At 29.8% G+C, this 22,131-nt stretch overlaps 3 protein-coding genes across 3 annotated transcripts in view; all 3 read right to left on the minus strand.

The window, feature by feature from the left end:
• LOC100201150 (DNA-directed RNA polymerase, mitochondrial) overlaps positions 1 to 7,680 on the minus strand; it is a 75,682-nt gene extending 68,002 nt beyond the window's left edge. Inside the window, exons 1-2 of the mRNA XM_065790927.1 lie at positions 7,429 to 7,680; positions 6,834 to 7,234 (exon numbers count right to left, since the gene is read on the minus strand). Of these exons, the coding sequence (XP_065646999.1) occupies positions 6,834 to 7,234; positions 7,429 to 7,534 (507 nt within the window). The 5' untranslated portion in view covers positions 7,535 to 7,680. The remainder of the gene's footprint in view (positions 1 to 6,833; positions 7,235 to 7,428) is intronic.
• A 129-nt stretch (positions 7,681 to 7,809) lies between these two features.
• On the minus strand, positions 7,810 to 9,018 carry LOC100214920 (E3 ubiquitin-protein transferase MAEA). The gene has a single exon (XM_065790929.1). The coding sequence runs from the start codon at positions 9,016 to 9,018 to the stop codon at positions 7,864 to 7,866; it is 1,155 nt and encodes a 384-aa protein (XP_065647001.1). The 3' UTR covers positions 7,810 to 7,863.
• Positions 9,019 to 11,135: 2,117 nt separating this feature from the next.
• Positions 11,136 to 12,285, minus strand: LOC101237510 (ketimine reductase mu-crystallin). The gene has a single exon (XM_065790930.1). The coding sequence runs from the start codon at positions 12,154 to 12,156 to the stop codon at positions 11,206 to 11,208; it is 951 nt and encodes a 316-aa protein (XP_065647002.1). The 5' UTR covers positions 12,157 to 12,285; the 3' UTR covers positions 11,136 to 11,205.
• Positions 12,286 to 22,131: the final 9,846 nt, after the last annotated feature.

Raw genomic sequence — 22,131 nt, forward strand, 5'->3', positions numbered from 1 at the left:
ACGTCTATTTTGTGTTTTGTAATAGTGCGAGTTGAGGCACATTTTGCTCATTGCAGCTTTTGGGAATAAATGAAAATACTCCTAAACTTCAGATCTTCTAGATGTGCTAACGCTGAGCAGCCATTTTTTGTTTGAACTTAAAACTCTTTATAATTTTAAATTCAAACGTAAATAAACAGTGGTCAAATCGTGAAAAAGTAACAACCACTGTTTAACTACTTTTTAATAGGAAAAAACCGATCCTACCTTAAATGCGATGGCGCTACAGGTGATGTAATTTTGATTATAATTTTTTTATAATAGAGTTTCCGGACAAACACAAAACAAAAAAAAGCAAAAATATTCAAACTTATAATTTTTACTTATATTTTAGTTTTTACAAAAAATAATGAAAAGACATCTTTTTTTAAAATATAAAAGTTCAAATTATTAGGAGAAAAAAGTTCAAACTTTAACATTGAAATTTTTGCGTAAATTTTGAACATTCGAATTGAACATGTTCGAACTAGCAACCCTGATTTGAACACCCTCACAATTGACTACAGATGGACAGTAAACAAACAATAACTTTCAATTAGTATCAAACATTTTAAAATACAATCATCTAATATTAAAATAAAAGTTACTTATCTTTTTAACCTTGTGACATGTCCTTAGCAAATTGTGGAAGAAAATTTAAATAATAGACAAGAGTGTAGCACATTAACAAAGACATTCAGTCCTTATTTAAAGCTGCTAAATGTTTGCTGCATTTACATAGGCACAGGTAATGACAAGAGAGTAGTTTCTCCCTGTTTTTAAAATCATTCTACCAGAATAGGGTTTATTTTAATAATTTTTCTCCTAAATGGTCAATTACTGGCCTTTACCTTTAACTTAAATTTAAGATAAAGTTAAATTTAAGCAAGAACAAAAAATGATAAATAACTTTGTGCTTTACTTAACCAATAGCATCGAAATAACTTTTTTTTTAACCCATAAATTATGCTGTTTGATACATTAAATACTAGAACTAATAAAAACATCTAGATCCATGCTAAATTGAAACAAATTAACGCATGAGTTGCAAATTGAAGCCAAATATATAATAACAGGAGAACAATAACTTTATGCCAATTATACAAACACAGAAAAAGCATTTCATCGCACTAGTTTTACAAGGTTCTAACTGATTTTTTTATATTAGAAGAATAGCAAATAAATCGTTTTTTCTTTTTTTTTTTATTGTCTAAATAAAAAAATTTATATAATAATTTTTTGTTTATGTATTTTTATACATCAACTAAAAAAAGAGTATTATAGTATAAATAATTCTAATTAAACATTGAAAAAAAAGTTAAAAAATTTTTTCTAAATTCTCCTAATATAAAAAATTTCAGTTAGAACCTTGTCAAACCAACGCGACGATTTGTTGATGTATTTTTAGACTTAACTAATCCTGATGTGAAATAGAGTAAATGTGAAATATCCCAATATTCTGAGAATCTTAGATGAACAAAAAATTTATCAACAAAACGTATTATCATTTTTGCTTCAGTGATCTGAGAATAAATCTCTTGCCCAATAATTCGTTTTTCCATTACTATCAAAAAAAATTTTAAGATTAGGATATCTTGAAACAATTTTCTTATGTCTGAGTCTTTGAAGTGGGTTAATTGTTGCAATAAGGTTCTTTTGTTTTCTATATGTATTCTTTCATGAAGCATATACTTGATTCTTAAGTTTATTTAAACAGATTTTTTTTTTTTTGGACAAAATCACACATGCTAAAAATCAGATTGTTTAATAACACCAGCATCATCTTTTGCTTGAGTTAAGCATAATTTAGCTTCACATTGCTCCTCCTTAAGACTTACTTTTTATGAAAGTTTTTTTTTTTTTTTTTTCTTCGCTTCTTCGCTTCCAACAAGGCTGCAAGCAACCACTAATTAAAGTTGGAAGTTACTGGAAGAGAAAAGATGAAGATTGTAGAGCAAGATAGCGATTAAAGGACGACTTAAAGGATAGCAGACTATATAAATCAGCAAAGCAAGATGAAGGAAGCGAATTCCAAAGAGCTGATGTTCAAGGAAAAAAACTAGACGAATAAGAGTTTTTGGGGCACTTAGGAACAGTCACAGAAAAAGGATAAGACTTAATTGAATGGCGAGTAACACAAGAATGAATTTTAGAAGATGGCACAAGACACTAGCTCTTTAGAGCAGTACCCATTTTAGAACTTGTAGAAAAGAGAAAGAGAAACAACATTATGACGATGTGATAATGGTTAGAGGTTGGCTGCAAAAGCAGGTCTAACTATGCTTACAATGCATTTTTGCACCTTGTCTAAGAGAGAAAGGGCATCATTAAAAGATCCGACCCAGATATGGCTACAGTATTTCGTTCAAGGCCGGATTTGAGATTTATAGAGATAAAGAATAGAATCCGGAGTAAGAAAGTGTCAAGCTCGATAAAGAGATGCAACCTTAGCAGATGCTAATTTTGCAACTGATTTGATATATGACTTCCAAGAAAGATCGGAAGTAAGAGTTAATCCTGGAAGATAAAGAGTAGATGACTGATCGAGTACATCATCATTCATAAATTTAGGAAGATCTAACTTATTGCAATAACGATTAGCTGAAAAAATTTGAGTTTTATCTGTATTGAAGTTCACCAGCCATTGTGAACCCCATGCTGTAGCAGAAGTGAGATCCTTTTCAAGCTCAAATGTCCCCTCCAAGCAATCAGAGAGTGTTGGCTTCTTATCAAGACAAAAATAAATGGTAGTACCATCAGAAAACAATGCTACCTTAGATGTGAGAATATCTGGAAGATCGGTAATGTAAATTAAAAAGAGTATAGAACCAAAGGTAGAACCCTGAAATTACAGAATAAGACAAAGAGTGCTGTCCATTGAGGACAACTTTTATACTACAATTGGAAAGGAAGGATTCAATAATCTTAAAGATGTGGCCAGATACACAATAAGAAGAAAGCTTATGGAGAAGACCAGCAGGCCAAGCTTTATCATAAGCTTTTGAAATGTCAAGAACGATGGCCTTAACCTCTCCACCTTTATCTAATGCATGATAAAACCTATCGGTAATTACTGTTAGCAAATCAGCTGCAGAATGAGAAGATCAAAATCCATAGTGATGGTCAGAAAGTAAGTTATTAGATTCAAGATGAAAATTAAGTGTTTGTTAATTAAATATTCAAAAACCTTGGTTATGATAGGAAGAAGACTAATGGGACGGTAGTTAGACGAATCAGATCGCTCTCCAGAATTTTTGAAGATAGGGATAACAGATGCCGCTTTCCAGCAGGCTGGAAAACAAGACTCTGATAAGCACTTGTTAAATAGTTTTGAGAGTATAGACAACAGCTCCGGAGAACACTTCTGCAAGTTAATAACAGGTATGTTGTCTGGGCCACAAGCTGTTGAAGAGTCAAGGCAGGAAATCACTATAGGTACAGAAGCTGGAGTGATACGAATGTCAAGCAATGGCTGTTTGTTGGCAATATCAGGTAGAACGCAACTAGTGGAATCTAGAGATGATAAGTTTTTAGCAAACAATTCAGCTTTGTCTTTAGGTGAGTGACTTAACCATACAAGAGAGGTAGAATTAAAGATTTGCCCTTATTATTAATATTATTTAAGATTCTCCAGAAGATATGAGATGTGAGAATTCATGACCTGAGAATAGCGGGCTTTGGCATTAGACAAAACCTTTTTACAATGGTTTCTAGCAGTAATAAACAGACCTCTGTTTTCAGGAGAATTGTTTTGCCGATAGATATGGAAGTAACAGTTTCGATTGGCAATCGCAGCAGCACAGTATGAGAAAAAACATGGAGGAGAGTGAGGCTTGACCTGGAATCGTCAAGAGGGAACAAAAAATTCCATGCCAGCCTGAATCCACGAAGTTATGTAAGAAGCGCATTTGTCGACAAGATGAAAAATTTCTACCCAAGGGCCATCACGAAGAAAATCACAGAAAGAATCCCAGTCAGCTTTAAGGTAGTTGTAAGAGGTACAATAATAGAGGGATTCAGGTGATGAAGAAGAATGAGATATTAGTTTTAGAGAGATCAAACTGTGATCAGAAGCACCTAAGGGTGAATGTGGAGAAACTGAGCACTGACTAGGATCAGAAACAAGACATAAGTTGAGTAGAGAAGGTAAATGATTCGGGTTGTCTGGAAAGTTGGAAAGTTGACTATGTAGCAGTCTTGAGATGAAGGAGAGCGATATAGAACAAAGAGAAAGACGATAGAGTGAAGTGGTGCTAAACGAAAGCGCATGAAAGAATAGTCAGTGGATTCAAACCTAGTTTCACAACAAATGGGTGAATTCTTATGAATGTAAATTCACAGGTTAAGCATGTGATTATTGGAATCTTTACGAATTAAAGGGATATAACCATCAACACTAAGATTGCAAAATGAGACAGCTGAAAATTAGTGTCACAAAGAGCAAGTAGGTCTGGTGAACTTTGCAAGAGATAAGACTCAACAGAAGAAAAGTTATTTCGAAGACCACGAATATTGGTGAATGATAGGTTTTGAGAACTTGGTGATGAGAATGGTTTTTTGTGTTTTATAGTTTTTGGTACTTTATTCATTTTTAAATTTGTTGAAAAACTTGACTCAAAGCATAGATCAATTAAAGCTCAGAACACTGCTTAATAGCCTAAGCAATTGCCTCATTACTATTAATAAACGCTAAGCCGTAACAAAGGGCTCCAAATGTGGCCTCCGCAATGCACACCAAAAGTACAAACAGGGACACCATCCATGTGCAACATGGCACTGTTAATACTTTGATATTCTTCAGCTGTTGATGGAATCAGCCTCTCTAAGAGCTACCACAGATTTTGGGAAACCTGACTACCAGCCAGCCTCAGAACCATAAAACTGAGTTTAAGAGCTGTACCCTCATTAGGAGATAATAGAATGAGTTACCTAGTCATAAAAACAGAGATACAAGCAAATTCCATGCATTGAGTCAAGATCCAGCATTCAACATTCTAAAATGGAAAAAATGTGTTAAAAATACATCTGGGCTAGCCTAATAGATTAAGAAAGGGTTTGAGGCTGGTTAACAGATAGAATCTGTTTACCCCTTTTATTAAAGTATTGAAAAATAAATGTTGCAGATTTTCTTCTGTGAAAAACTTTTTGCAAACTGCTTTCATTTTTATGATAGAATAACTAATTCTTAGAGTGGCTCTTAAAACAACATTTTTGAAAAAAACCTGTTCCTACCCCTTTACTTTGTTCTATATAATACTAAAACACTATGTTTAAAATTTTTTTGAACAAAAAATTATTTTAGGGGTAGCTCAAGACCCTTAAAAATTTGACTGGTGCCTAAAATTTTGAAAATAAAAGTTCTTCTAAAGTATGTCAACCTGGTACTCAAAAGAAGTGAAATTATATAAAAATAATAATCAATTTACAAAAATATAACTTTTTTTTTAAAGAAATGCATAAAAACTATTGTTTTTAAGCTGAAAATAAAAAAAGTCATTATTTTCAAGTTTTAAAAAAATAGTTTTTTTAAACATGCTTTTAAATACTAATTCTATATGTAAAAGTGCTATTCTCCTACTTTTATGGAAATATTAAACAAAAAGTGTACAAATGAGATTTGTTTTTATCATCTTCAGATTATCGGAGTACACTCTTTAGAGAATTTTTCTATTTATAAGTCTTTAATTATTTGTAACTCATTTTTTAGTTCTGTTTTAACTTTAAACTTTTAACTAAAAACAGATAAAGCAGAGTATTTGAGGATTTTTTTTTTTTTTAACAAGGTTTTTGATACTTGAATTATTGATATTTGAATTGAACATTTATTTAATCTTTCAAAATTCATTCATCTTCCAAAATAATAAAAAGGAAATGATTTTTTAAATTATCTAATAGCTTCCCAAAACTTTGAACAACTTTTGAATTTTGGTTCTAGTTATGGTTTGGATATCTTTTTGGTTCTCGATAAATAAAAAACTTCTTTCAATTTGATTCCGGTACTGGCAAAATAACATTGTTGGTTAATCACTATTGGTGATTATTGGTGATTATGGTTAATCACTATCGGTAACCTAAAGATGTTTTGATTTGAGGGACTCCTAACAATATTTTTTGCCTTGAAAAGTTAGTATTATTTGTAATTTTTTTTTTAATTAATTTTTTTTTATTTTAGTTCACCTTCCCAAGGCCATGAAGGCTACTACAGTCGAGGAGGCTACTTAAGTTGAGGTTACAACCCACTCTCAACTCTGTAACTCCGAAACACGAATCTTGATGAACAAGTACAAGTACCAAAATGCTGCTTGATATCTTCATAAGTTTTTCTCTCTACTAAAAGTTTCTATTGCAGTATGGTTCAGTGCTCTTTTTTAAAGACAACAGCATTATAATTTCATAAACTATGTAGTATTGGCCATTATTTTATCATTATTTGGTTATTTTTAAACTTTCCATCTGAAAAATAAACTTTAGGAGCAAAAGTTTAGAAACTTCATAGACAATGATAATCAACTTTTTCCTAATAAAAATTTTATACAAATTATTATTTTCACGATTCGAGCAAGAAATGAAGTTGGGAGTTAAATAATTTGAAAATTTAAAATTATGGCCATTGATACATATACATCAATAACAATATTAGACAGAATTGTCAGACAGGAAATTTTAAAATAATTAAACATGATTAAAAGCAAGATAATGCACTGTAAAAATAAAATAAAATCAACACAAAATAAATAAAATAATTACTATGAGTAAAAAAAAATTACCAATAACACACATAACAAAGCTTTAATATTACAAACAAAAGCAGTTACCTCTCCTAAGTATATATAAATATCACATTCAGCTAGAACATTGTTTTCAGCTTGATGGGTTAACTGATTATTTTCAGCATACTTTGAAGTTAAAGTTACTTTAACATTTTTCTTTTTTTTATGTGTATTTTCTGTTTGATCAGCTTCATTTTCATATATTTTTTCAAGATCATCATCTTCAACATCCTCCATTTTTTCATAAAGCGTAGATTTAAGTAATTCCAAAGTTTTTTCATCTTCAATGTCATGTTCAATGCTTTTCCAAAAACTCTCAGCATCATAATTCCCTTCTTGAATAGATTGTTGGGAACAACTTTTTGTTTTTGAAAAACTTGTTACATTTCTTTTTCCAGACCTACTTCTATACACTGATGATTTGCTGAGATAGTTACAGTGCCAATCTGTAAATATTTGAAATAATTCAAATTAACTCTTATTTTCTAAAAGCAAGATTTCGCACACTGTTACTAGTTATCTTGATACCCTAAAACTTCCAGAAAAAAAAACTGATTACAGTGAAATTCAGTACACAAAAGAAGTTAATACTTTTTAGATTATTTCATTGTTAAATACAAAAATTATTTAACATAGTCACCTTGTGATCGATAGAAGACAATTTTCAAATTATTACATGCTTTGCAAAAGCCAAAAACTGAGCGAATCATGTTTGAATCTACTTCATTATAATACATACATTGCATTTATTCCTTTATTTTGAGACAATTTAAAAACAGAAATAGCTATAAGTTGTTGACAAAATAATTTTTGACAAACAACTTTATCCATTGAAAACTTAGAAAGACATAAATTTATATAATCTTTAACTGCAATATTAATACCATTTATTATCCTTGATTTTCACTAAATATTTTTAATTTTACTTATTTAACTCCAAAATAAAATACTTTTAACTTGACTTTATTTATTTAAAAAACTTTTCTTTAAAAACATGAATAAATATGCATAAAAACAGAGCTTTAAAACAAGATACTAGAAAAATATTTTAACAAACATTCCAATGAAATATAAATTACATAATAAATACTTTCTTCAAATCTTTGACAGAATAAGTATCTTTGGTTTTAGGGCAAATTATACCACCATTACCTTCAGACAACAGACTCTGTATGGAACGTTCTCCATATACATAGCCATTAGGTAGCATTAATGGATGGTTATGTTCATTCATCTGTTCTCCACTAATGCTGCAAATTAAACGAGACTGACTTGAATGAGCAAATGGCAATGGCTTTGAAAGAGTATTGAAAAGTCTGTTACAGACCGGACAGTCTTGACATTGCTCCTCTTTATGAAAACAATGAGGTGTTTTAAGAGATGCTAATCCGCATTGCAATACAACTTCCATTATAGACTGTGAGTCTAGTTGATGTAAAGCAAAATTCTCCTTGCGAAATTGTTCCACCAGTAAATCCCAACGTGTGTCACTAAACAAATCTTTATAACGTTTTACCTCAGTATCTACTTTAAAAGCCAAAATCGCCATCACTGTTTTTTGTAGTTTATAAGAATCAGTAACATCACTTAAACTACCAAAGTGTTTTCGAGAATATAAAACAGCCTGCAATCTTTGATTATTTTTGACAAGTTCAATAAACTCTTGAACTCTAACATTTAACTCTAAAGTACTTTGGAGCTTTTTTAATTTGGACTTATTAGCATGGCACCATTGTAAACACAGTGCAGGATTTTTTTCTTTCAATGACTTTTCAATATCCCGTGCAACTAAAAAAACATCCAAGTCTACATACTCCTTCACAAATGATTTTTCTGCTAATTGTATAGCTGTTTCATGATAACCACAATGAAGAAAATAATTTACAAGCATTCGATCATGTAAATTTCGTCTGGCAGCTGTACTGCTTTGATTTTTACTTACATGTTCCAGTCTTTGTTGACACGTGTTAAGCCTAACTTCTTCCAGATCAACACAGTGAATTGACTTTTCTTTCAGACTGGTTAGATGTTCTAGCAAAACGTCAAATTCGTTTGTAACTTCCTCAATTGATACCTTATTTTTTGAAGATATTTTTTTCAGTTTGTCACTAGTTGAGTTGACATGAGATACTTCACGATCTATAACTTTTTGGGCATTTCGAAATGTTTTGTTAAGTAATTCATAAGGGACAATAAGCGTTGAGTATTCCAACGATTTTATATTTGACATTATTTGAGATCTAAATTTTTATAAAATTATTACTAGAATTTAATAATGTTGTACAAAAAAATTTATTATAAAAATACCTAAAATAAATTTTTATTAATATTATATGGTTATCAAGTTTTTTTATATGGTTATCATTTTTTTATATGGTTATCAAGTTTTTTTTTCAGAAGTTAATAAGAGTGTTAATAAAAATGCAAATAAAACATATATCATTCTAATAACATACATGAATACTGTTAGGAAGTGACCAGGGTCCCAGCCCTGTCCCTGGTTGAATATGGGGTTTTTTACAACCCCGCCTAAAATTTAATTCTAGCTTTTTTTAAAAAATTACAAATTTTTTTGTTTCTTTTTTTCAATTTTTTTGTTTCTTTTTATTCAATCAAAATTAAACAATATATTTATTATGAAAGGTAAAAATATAGGAAAGCCACGCATATGTATTTAAATATATTTTAAAATACATAATTAAATTTTATACTTATAATATAATACTTTAAAATGTTAAATGCGGTAGTGGTGTAGTGGTGGAACGCTCACTTCATAAGCGAGAAGTTCCAAGTTCGATCCCAACCACATTGCTGGTAGTACCACGCTTAACTTGTTTCTCCATGCAGCAGCCTTGTTTGTCAAGGTTCGTGTTTTAAGGTTATAGAGTTGAGAGAAGGTTATAACCACAATTAAGTAGCCAACTCATCTGTAGTGGCCTTCTCGAATTTGGGAAAGTAAAGTTAAATTTAAAAAAAATGAAAAAAAAAAATATTTGCTGTTTTTAGAAAATCTATGCTTCTTATATATTATTCTTAAATATTTTATTTTTGTTTTACTAGTTATTACTATATTTTATTATTGTTATTGTTGTTATTATTATTATTGTTATTAATATAATTATTGTTATTATTACTATTATTATTATTGTTGTTATTGTTATTATTATTATTATTGTTATTATTACTATTATTGTTATTATTATTATTATTATTATTATTATTATTATTATTAGTTCATTTTCATTTCAAAAAAATATTTTAAAATAATTTTTGTTCTTTTAACAGCTCCTTATCAACATGTGTATATATATATGTGTGTGTATATATATATATATATACATATATATATATATACATATATTTTTTTTTTTAATAATGATAGACTGCCTGCCCCAACCAAACCCTCAGTCGATGTAGCAGCAATCCCTTGCGGGTCAGGCTATTTGTCAGTCGATGTAGCAGCACTCCCTTGCGAGTCAGGCTATTTGTCAGTCGATGCAGCAGCACTCCCTTGCGAGTCAGGCTATTTGTCAGTCGATGCAGCAGCACTCCCTTCCGAGTCAGGCTATAAGATAGTCGATGTAGCAACACTCCGCGCATGATTTACAGTAAAAAAAATCAAAATAAAAACATTTTATTAAAAAAAATTAAAATATTTTATTAAAAAAAATAAAAATAAAAACATTGTTTATATTGTTAAAAACATTCAGAATGTTTTAAAAACATTCAGAATGTTTTAAAAACATTCAGAATGTTTTTAAAAACATTCTGGTCAATTAAATTTGCGTTTTTGTGGTTTTTTTATATAACAATTAATTTGTAATTAAATTAATGGTTTTGACTTTTTTTTTCGTCCAACATGAAAATGTTGGACGAAAGTCAAAAGTAATTAAAAGTGACATATGTGTTGGCGTAAGAATCACTTTTTTCCTTCTGCTCTTCCCAAAGCCAACAAACTATAGATCTATATATATATATATATATATATATATATATATATATATATATATATATATATATATATATATATATATATACATATATATATATATATATATATATATATATATATATATATATATATATATATATATATATATATATATATATATACATTTAACAGCTCCTTACCATCATGTGTACATATGTACATATATACATATATGTATATATGTATACCTAACCAGGTATACATCTATATATAAATATACATGTATACCTGGTCACTTACTACAAATAAAAACTTATAAAAAAAATAATAAACTACAGAATACTCTGCCTATCCCTAAATAAATTAATACAACCAAAAGTTTACAAAACTAATGCTTCATGTTTTCTCATGCCGAAAAATTTTTCATATAAAAATATCTTTTATAATAAGTTTAAATATATAAAAATATTATTTAGATTGACACTTTTAAGAAAATAAATCTTTTTTTTCTTTATCTTTATCTAAAATTAACTTTACAGTTACTAAGTCTTGAACTGCCATTCCATTTGATTTAAACACTCTTGTTGTATTCCAATCAATATTTAATGTTTTATTTATGACATTACCAAGCTCACCATATATTTTTGCATTAGATAAAATAACATCACCTGCTGATGCATATGCTCCCTCTTCTGTGTCAGTAAATATTTGACTAGTCAGCATAATTTCATCATCCAATTCCCTCTGATTACATAAAGGAGCACCAACCGCAATTATAAGACAACCGTGTTTTATCCACTTTTTAAATAAAACTGGTGAAATACTTGTTGTAGCAGTGACAATTATATCTGCATCTTTGACAGCATTTTCAACTGAGTCACATGGTATGCAATTATATTTTTTCGCAAACGCGTGACAACTCTCTTTAGTACGACTAAATACACGAATTTCAGAAAACTTTTTATAAGCTGACAAGAGTTGTACATGGCTTGCTCCTTGGTGACCAGTTCCAATTACTGCCAAAATTGTGTCAGATTCCTTGCATAAGTGCTTTACTGCAACTGCTGATGCAGCAGCTGTTCGTCTATCTGTAACGGAAATGGCATCTACAATGGCATTAACCGATCCACTAATAGTATCAAACACAATTATTACACCTTGAATAACTGGTAAACCAAAATTAGATTCATTTAACTGATTGATAGTAAGAATTTTAAATGAAGCAATCTGGTTAGAAAGAGAAATACACGGTTTCATCATTAAACTGTTGTATTCAGTTATATTTACAGCCATTCTTTGAGGTTGAATAAAACCAGCTTGTTTTGTGCTAAAAGTAACAAAACTTTCCTCCAGCACTTCGATAAGTCGTTCAGATTCAGTCGATAAATATGTATTAACATCGTTTGCAGAATAAAATTTGGGATCCGACAATTCCATCGTTTACTAAATTTAATGGTGACACTAAATTATAAATAATTTATAATTTTGTGAAGATTATTAACAAATTTAGATGGGTTAAAAAATCCTCGCGGATATTAAGGCCGATTTGAGAGTTATGTTATTTAATTCGAACGCGGGGTACCACGTTAAAACCGTTGTACCATAATAACAGCGGAAACAAGAATAAAATTCGGCGAAATAAATATACGCGGTAATAGGAATATCAATTTGAAGGTTGCATGGGGAAAACCAGCGATGTCCCATTTTTCGGATTTTTCGAGCTATTCGCCCTACTATATAGCAAGTATGTTGCTGCATCATTGCAATTAAATAAATCATTAAAAAAAATTAACACATTATACTAAATTTAAAATCTAAAAAGAAATTATGAAACTAAGCATAGCTTCTTCAAACTTTCTTTTGTCGTTTTCTTAAAATGAAAAAATTGTGACATCACCGGTCTTCCCCTTGCACCCTTTATTTATATAAGGGGTCGTCCATAAATAACGTCACATAATTTTTGACAATACTTTACCCTTTACCCTCACTCTCCCTCTAGTAACATATTGTCACGTTTACCGATTCCCCCCTTTACATTACGCAACAAATTTATACCCCCTCCCTAAAAACATTTTTTTGTGATTTTAAATACGATAATATTTTTTTATTTTCTTAATTGCTTTTAATTATCTAATGAATACATTTTAATACATGTAAAAAAGCATGTCCTACTTTGATGTCTTCTGGCTCATATCCATGCCTAGCAGATCGTGATTAGATTTTTACACCAACATATCATTAGTGTCTTACGTATTATTTATCAAAAAATCCAAGCCCGATCAGTTTGGCTTCATAGTAATCTGTTAATTTTTAAAGTAGTTATTAAATATCGTGCAACATATAAAGTTGGAACAACGTTCATCAATTATAAATGATAATGGTATATCATTTGAATTAAGTTCATCTTTATCTTCTTAAAACGCCTCTACAAATAAACAAAATGGATGATAAAAAATCTTTGCAGTAGAACCATCAAGGCAGACTTTACATAATTCGTTCAACTTAATATTTAAATATGTAACTTTCCCTGCGTTTTTTATCAAGATATACTCATTGATGTTTGGACAAACAGTTTTTTTACAAGTTGAAAAATTAAATTTAACTGCCTGAAAATATATTTTTTGAGAAACTGTACAATAATAAAAAATTACCACTGTATATTTTTAATACAATATCGTCATTATACAGGGAGAGTAGTGCTTCTGTGTCTTATCTAGGTTGCAAATCAACTCCATTCTATCTAACGCAAGGAGTGAGACAGGGATCGATTCTCTTGCCTCATTTGTACAATCTTTACACTCAAAACCTACTAGAAACCTTACAAAATGAAAGTGTCGTAGGAACATCAATAAATGGAAACTACACGGGTGTTGTAGCATATGCTGATGACATTATACTTCTTAGTTCCACCCTCTCTGGCCTACAAAAGCTAATTAATATCTGTAACATTTACACAAAAGAAAATTGCATAAAATTGAATGCTGACAAAACCGAGTTTTTGGTCACCGGAACACATCAAATTAAAAAATGCACGATAACACTCAACCACCAAAAAATAAAACTAGACAATAAACTTACTCATCTAGGATTTATATGGGACACAAAATATTCACCAATTGCCTCACTTAATCGTTTAAACATTGATAACCGAATATCCCATTTCCGGGCAGTAATACAGTCTTTAATTCAAGCTGGAATTCGTTTTGTTCACCCAAACTCTATTGTCCAGTTATATAAAACTTTAGCTGTTCCAACACTAACGTATGGTCTTGAGCTTTGCGACCATAAAGAAATGTTATTGCAAAAGCTTGATATAGTAGGAAGAATTGCACTGAAGTCACTACTAAACGTTTCAAAACATAGTAAAAATTACATACATCCCCTATTTTGTATTGAAGATATATCTATAATTACGCAACAAAATAAGATAAACTTATTTATTCGCCTGTTGAAAAATAAAATGACATTTGATATTCTTAAGTCGCAGTTGAACTCAGGTCCACGACCTTTTGTAGATAGCGTCAAGGCTCTGTGCAATAGTCATAAATTAAATATAGAGAAACTAATGCAACACAAAGAAAAAATAAAAATTATTGATTTAAAAAATATAATTCCTGAAACGGATCTTAAAATCTTAAAATGTGCAGTTGAGTTCTGGAACTCAAAAGAACAAAGAACAATCTTCAAGGATGTTCTTGAAAATAAAATTCCTAGATCCTAGAGATTTTTTTTGAAACTTTTTATTTACCTTACTTGTAATATAGAGTGGGTGTTTAACAAATATATAAAAAATTAAAATATTTAAAACCGCCAAACGCATTGCATTCTGCGTCAAGAGTACTGAAAGTTAATGAATCATTTGGTTTTAATTTCATAACAAGAAGAATTCTCATAGTTTTTACACAATCCCATTTATAACTTTTAATAAGAGAAAGTGTATATCTTGTTTGTTCTCTATAAAAATAATTATGTAACAGGGGTTTAGTTTTTTAAATTTTGTCAGATTGATAGAATAATAGGTCAAATCAACATACTTGCAATGTTTTTTTGAATTTTTTTTGAAAAAAACTAAAACAATTTCTTAAACATTTTTTTTTTTTTTGAGAGAGAGAGAGAGAGGGGGGGGGGTTAAAATTATTCTATTATAATTATTTGGGTTTAAAATTATTGTTGTAAACTTATTATTTGATATTATTTTATTACAATTATTTGGGTAATTATAATTATTGTTGTAAAGTGTAGTTTTATAATTATAATTAATTATAATAATATAACTATAATAGGGTTTATAATTATTGTTTTAAACTGTAGTTTTATGATGTTTTCTTGGGCAATTCCACCGTTACTTACGGGACATTTTTATTTTCGTAATGTCACATTTTTAAATATATATTTTTTATTTTAACAGATTAGATGTTTATATATTTATGAATCATCCCAAAATCATTTAATTTGTTTTCCCGTATATTGAAATTTTGTTCAATTATTATAAGTTAAGGAATTATAGTTGATTATATGCTGTGTTACTTACGGGACGCAAAAAAACATTGCATTAAACCTGTTGTTTTCAATTGAATATTTCAAGCCAAATATTTAACCCACATAAACTGGCTTCTTAAATTAAATTAAGCAGTTATTATTTTACGTAAAATTATCCAAAAAATTGTTTTAACTATTTATATATCTTAAATCAAATTAGTTATCGTTACTTATGGAAACAATTCTACGCTTTTATCAAAATGTAGTTATCGTTGCTTATGGAAACAATTCTACGCTTTTATCAAAATGTAGTTTAGCTACCATTTATATAAAAAGTATGACGCATGACTTTAATTTGAAATTTAAAATAAAAAAATTACACATATAACATGGAATAACTATACAACAAAACAAGCTCAACTTATTTATTCGCCTGATGAACAATAAAATTACATTTGGTATTATTAAGTCGCAGCCGGAAAACAAAACAGCCCCACAACCTTTTTTAGATAGTATCAAGGGTTTGTGTAATAAACATGAACTAAATCTGGAGAAAATAATTCAAAGTAAAAAAAAAATAAAAATTATTGGCTTAAAAAATTTAGTTCCTGAAACGGATCTTCAAACTCTAAAATGTGCAGTTGAATGCTGGAACTCAAAAGAACAATCTTCAAGGATATTCTTGAAAAAAATATTCCTAGATGATAATAATAAAATAATAATAATAATAATTCAAGGATTTTTATAATTATCATGTATAAAACTCTAATTTACCTTGTATACTTGTATAGTGGGTGTTTAATAAATATATAAATAAAAAAAATAAAAAACTATTATTATAGATTGAAATTTTTTAAACATTTGGCAACCCAATTATTACTTGGTTTTTGTTTGAATTTGTTTATTCATTTTATCGAAATAACTTCCTTGAGCGTGGAATTGCTCTCTTACATCTTTGAGCATAAAAACGAGCGTACATAACATCCTTGAGCGTAAAAATCAGCGTAAATAACATCCTTGAGCGTAAATACTCCTTTTGATTATTTAATATTACTTTGTAAGTCATTATTTGTACTCTTATATGCTGAACACACGGGCCGTTTATTTTCTTCCTTGTTTATAAATTTTTACTTGTTATCAACAAAAAAAAACATTAAAAAAAAAAAATCAAAATATATATATTTATGTATATGTTTAAAAACCTAAACTCCCCCTCCCCCGTTTATCCTTATCTAAAAAAACTATCATCTAAACTATAATGCAAATTAGCATACTATTTTAAAGCTAAGAGCGTATGTCTACCAACATATCAACCATAGACATCATGTACTAAAGTTAATAGGGTAGGACTTTCTATTCTCTTCCCGTGTTCGAAGTCTCCCCGGTCTCTTCTGCACAAAAAAAATGTTTGAAATATTTAATTTTTGTCTCAACAGTATATTGGCGTAGAGCCTTGGATGGTTAGCCTTCCATATTTTAAGGCGCGGCTAATTAGGCTGAGTGTTCAATTCTCTTATAGAGAACGAATTTTGGGATTTGAATGTTTTATTTGAGTTATTTTATATGTTTTAGCTGTTTTTATATTTTAGTTATATTTATTTAATATTTATATTTTCTAAAGTTTTATAGAATCAATGAGCATATAAACTGACTGATATGGCCGAATTTGCAGTGTAGTTACATACAAAATATAAGCTTGTCAAGAACTTTTGTTTTGGCGCCAAAGCCATCAAGGGCCTAAATTAAAACGAGCCTTCCATATTTGGACCCCTAATGGAGGCAAAGACTTGGCTTATTACAAGTATCGGCCCTCTGGTGGCAGAAGCGGTGGCAGAAGCGGTGGCAGAAGAGGTGGTGGTAGAAGAAAATCTAAGATAATTGTTAACCACTATACATACACTTATTAATACAATTATGCAGATACATTTATAGGTGTTTCTACAAACACCTATTGGTAAGTGTATGTATAGTTTGTATGTGTATAGTTTTTTCAACTTTATTTTTTATATGATTGCATATTAAGTTTTTTTATACAGCTTTTGGTTTTTTTTTGTATATAAAGTTTGTGTTTTCTTATATAAAAAAATGTTTGTCTATCCCCCCCCCCCCTCCGCCACTTACCTGAGGTGGGGAGGGGGTTAGTTATTTTCTCTAGCCCCTATTTTACGGCCTTAGTATGTATTTGTTTTCATTAAAATGTTTCTTTCTTTGGAAACTAAATGATATGCAATTAGATATGAAAGTAAAAGATCTGATATTGATATTGGGTGGGATGAGACAACTATTACCACCCACAGCCAAAACCTAAGATATTTCAATCATATTTCATGTTTAGGCAAAATATTTTAAAAAACTCAAATAATAATTCAAAATTTCAATATAAACTTAATTTTTTTTTTTAACAAGTTACAGATTTTAAATTTATCATAGGACGTTGTAGACGCTTCTCTGAGGCCCCATATATTCTTATACCTCTTCTGTATATTCTTATTCTCCCATATAAGACTTTTCTTCTGATATCAAGTTGTATAAATTTGTTTGTTTATGCGACACAATGGTCGCAAAAAGTGACCAACGGAGCCGCCCAGTTACGTAGACCTGGGAGATGTGAAAATAAAAACAGATTGTAGGTGGTGTCATTGAATAAAAAATAAAAATCATAAGAAAATATAAAATATGTGGCAAGACTTTCGTGAAGTAGAAAAACGAAGAATAAACGATAAGGGGTATGGGGAGGAACAACTAACGCTCTAGTCACTCTGAGTGTTGAACATATGCAACAAAGAACAAATATTTGATATACTGATTTTAGAGACTGTTGATGTCTACAGGTGTGATGGTGTAGTGCATTAGTATGTACCGTTTGGTCGTCTCGTCTGGTCTCGTTATGTTTTCGTTCACTTTCAAATCGGGTGAATAGAAAGCTAAACACACTCACTCTTTGCGCTTATGGGCTAGCACATCAGAGCCAGACGTAAGACCTACAAAATGGATTTCAATTGATCGAATGCACACATTAGTCACCGTAGGCCACAAGCCATCGCTCTTAGTCAAAAGAGCTACTGCCCCGTGCTGGTGTGGAATGATGTGCTATGGAGTGAGATTTTAGATCCGAGCACATAGTCAGCGAGCGCTGATCCGATGTGCATTGTGGAGCTTCCGAATAAACGTGTGCGTGAGTGTTAGCGTAGCCATTAGGTTATTGAGCGCCGTAACCACATCCAGCGGGATAGCCTAATGTCCGTATTGTCGTTGTAGTGTACATTGGAAGAAGTCGGGGCTCACCAGCCACAAAGAATAAATTTGTTTGTTTATGCGACACAATGGTTGCAAAAAGTGACCAACGGAGCCATCCAGTCACGTAGATCTGGGAGATGTGAAAATAGAAGTAGATTGTAGATGATGTCATTGGGTGAGAATCATAAATGAATGTAAAGACTATTTTGTAGGAGGAAGAAAATTTTAGGACTCAGGGATTAGGTGAACAATAACTCACGCTCTAGTCATACTAAACAAATGATAAAACAATGGTCTATGAGTAAACAAGTCAATATCGATCCGCTGGTTCATTAAAGGCAACCGTGGCTAAAATTATCGCACCATATAAAAACAATAAAATAAGTAGATAACAAAATATAAAGTAAAATGATAAAAAATATAAGAAAATATAAAAAGAAAAAATAGGCTAGTAAATGTGCTACTATATATGGTCTAAACTCTAGATAACCAACTGAAAACTGATAATCACCTGTGTGAGATAAAAGTATATAAATGTCGTTAATGTAACAAATTCATAATATAAAGCTCACAAAGCGCTATAATACGTGGGTGTAAGAGGTAAAGAAATGTTGGTGCCATGGTAACCAATCAGAATTAAGTAGTGGATAATGGTGATCCCCCTCCTCAGGAATGCACTGCGATCACCAATGACGTTTCGGAGAGCCCGAGACCTGCACTAACGCCACTCGTCAGGGGCGTGTCCTTGCAACAGATCTCACCGCCTGCACTCTACGTCATGCTAGTCAATATTGCAATATAACAGGACTGCACTACAAAAGCCAAAATAAGCATAAAATCGCATAAACAAACCCATATATTCTTATACCTCTTCTATATATTCTTATTCTCCCATATTTTCTTTTGATATCAAGTTGTATAAATTTGGATAAGAATTGACAAAGTCCTGACGTTTTAAGTTAAGAAAAACTCTAAATTTCGTCATCGTTTCTTCGAGAAATCCATATATCAAAAGTGTGGTACGGAAAACGCTGTAAAATTTTGTAGAATTGTTCGATTTTAATAACTTTTAAAACACCTTTAAAATACCGTAACAAAGTTCTTCTCAATGATATATAAAAACCTAGTATTTGATCAATTTAAAAATTTCATGTCACGTATCTACATATATTCATTTTTGTACTTCTAAAGTTCGGTATAAAGTTATATAAATTAACAGTGGCTAAATGGATAAATAATCACCGAAGGTATTTTCAATTTTTGATAAATATATAATTTAAATAACTTCTTTAAAAATAAATTAGTGTCGCGATGGAGGTTATATTAACATAATAATATTTAATGCTAATACGTATTAGCTATCATTGTTGTTTAATAATTTTCATATTATTTTTATTTAATAACTATATTATTATTAATTGATAAATTGGATTGTTAATACTGTTGACGCGGCGGAGTCTACATTAATTTACTAAAATTTTGCATACTAGTCTTCTCCATAAGCTTTCTTCTAACAGTGTATAAGGTAAAGGAAGGATTCAATCATCTTTAAGATTATTGAATTCTTCCTTAACACAGTATTAAAGTTGTCCTCGATGGATAGCATTCCTCTTTATATCCTGATATTTCAGGAGTTCCTCAAGGTCCTATCCTTGCTCTATGCACTTTTTAATTTACATAAATGATCTTCCAGATATTCTAAAGGCCACCTTAGATTACATCTAAGGTGGACTTTTTCGCTAATGATACTACCATTTATTCTTGTCTTGATAAGAAGCCAACACTCTCTGATTCCTTGAAAGGGGCATTTGAGCTTGAAAAGGATCTCACTTCTGCTACAGCATTGGGCTCTCGGTGGTTGGTAAAATTTAACTCAGATAAAACTCAATTTTTTTAAGCTAATTGTTATTTCAATCCAAGTGAAAAATAAAACCGCGTCCCACATGGGTTCCGCGTGGGTTCCGTGTGGGATTGATGGGATTTACATGGGACGGATTTTCCCATGTGGTATCCGTATGGAAATGTGTCACCTTAAACCCACGTGGGAACCATATGGTATTTACACACATGGGAAATCCCACGTGGGTTTCCCGTGGGATTTGCATGGGAATTAATTTGGAAGCTGGAAACTAAAAAAAAAAATAAAAATAAAAAACCAAAAAAAATTTTTAAATTGACATTGCATTGCGTTACGTTTATATGGTGTGAAAATATTTTATATTAATATAGAGAATGGCAAGCAAGTATGTAAGAATCACGAATAATGTTTATCTTTCTTTATAGAAATAAGATTAAGATTTGTGCAAATAGACGTATTATTAGGATAATATAATAGTTATTTGAATATAGATCTTGAGTAAATTATTTGCAAACAATTAACTGATGCAAGTTGAAATGTTGTCAAAAACCAATCTTGCATGCATGGGACACTGCAGTGTCCCACAAAGAAATGCAGGTTTGAAAGTCAAAGAATTCCCAATTTTCTTTATTAAAAAAAGAAAAAAATAGGATGGAGATGGGTTTCTGTAACTTTTTTTATGCTCCAAAACTTTTAACTTTAGATATAATAAGGTCCTTAAGACTTAAGGGACTTACGAACTACATTGAGGAACAAAAACAGGATATTTACAGAAACTTTTCAATTTTTAATCTAGAGTACCACAGTGTTATTGGGAATAAAGCCTCTGGGCCCAGTTTTCAATGTAATATAATCTAAAGTAATGTTTAAATAAAATAATATGCTGTAAAATGCATATAGTTATACATATAACTCCTGATAGTTAACTATATGTATAACTAGTTATACATATAATTTGTTATAAAAACTTATTTTTTAAGGTTATGCTTGAACAAATTAGTACCAATTAATTCAAATTCAAGATTTAGTTAAAGTTCAAGTTCTTATTTATTCATTGTTTTTGTTAATTTTATATTTATTGGTTCAAATTTATCAGTTAGTACTATTTTTTATAATGTTTATCATTGTTGAAAGTGATTTTATTAGTAACTTAATTTTATTTTCAACATATTTTGACAACACCCTTTATATTTTAAATGATGACAGCTTTACTTATCTATTGATGTTAAAATTATTATGTTTCAATAACTCAGATTGAACCTTAACTGAATTATTGTAAGCTTTGTATGGGTTTGTTGTATATCAAATGGTGTTGTAAATAAAGTAAAAATAATATATATATGTATATATATATATATATATATATATATATATATATATATATATATTATATATATAATATATATATATATATATATATATATATATATATATATATATATATATATATATATATATATATATATATATATATATATATATATATATATATATATATATATATATAAAACATTAAAACAATAAGATTAATACAAAATTTCACTTTAAAATGAATAACATTAACATTGTGATGATAATAGCATTAGGAAACTAGTATTTATGTATTATTATTATACTATAAATAAATAGTTTTTTACTTCATTTTATAAAATAGAGACTGACAACTGATAATTAATGGAAATAAATACAAATTATAAAAATCATGTAAACTTCATTTATTATTTCTAAATACTATATTAATGTTAGTCTACAAAGTTAAAATCAATTTAGAGCATTGTTATTAGTTCTTTTGCGATTCGCACTTCTACTTCTGTCTCTCAAATTAATAAAATAGGTGG

This window comes from Hydra vulgaris, chromosome 02 (genome assembly GCF_038396675.1).
Source record: "Hydra vulgaris chromosome 02, alternate assembly HydraT2T_AEP".
NCBI classification, from domain to species: domain Eukaryota; kingdom Metazoa; phylum Cnidaria; class Hydrozoa; order Anthoathecata; family Hydridae; genus Hydra; species Hydra vulgaris.

Bases quoted from the DNA above. Each gene is read 5' to 3' on its own strand.
- LOC101237510 (XM_065790930.1), bottom strand. From the start codon at position 12,156: ATGGAATTGTCGGATCCCAAATTTTATTCTGCAAACGATGTTAATACA.
- LOC100214920 (XM_065790929.1), bottom strand. From the start codon at position 9,018: ATGTCAAATATAAAATCGTTGGAATACTCAACGCTTATTGTCCCTTAT.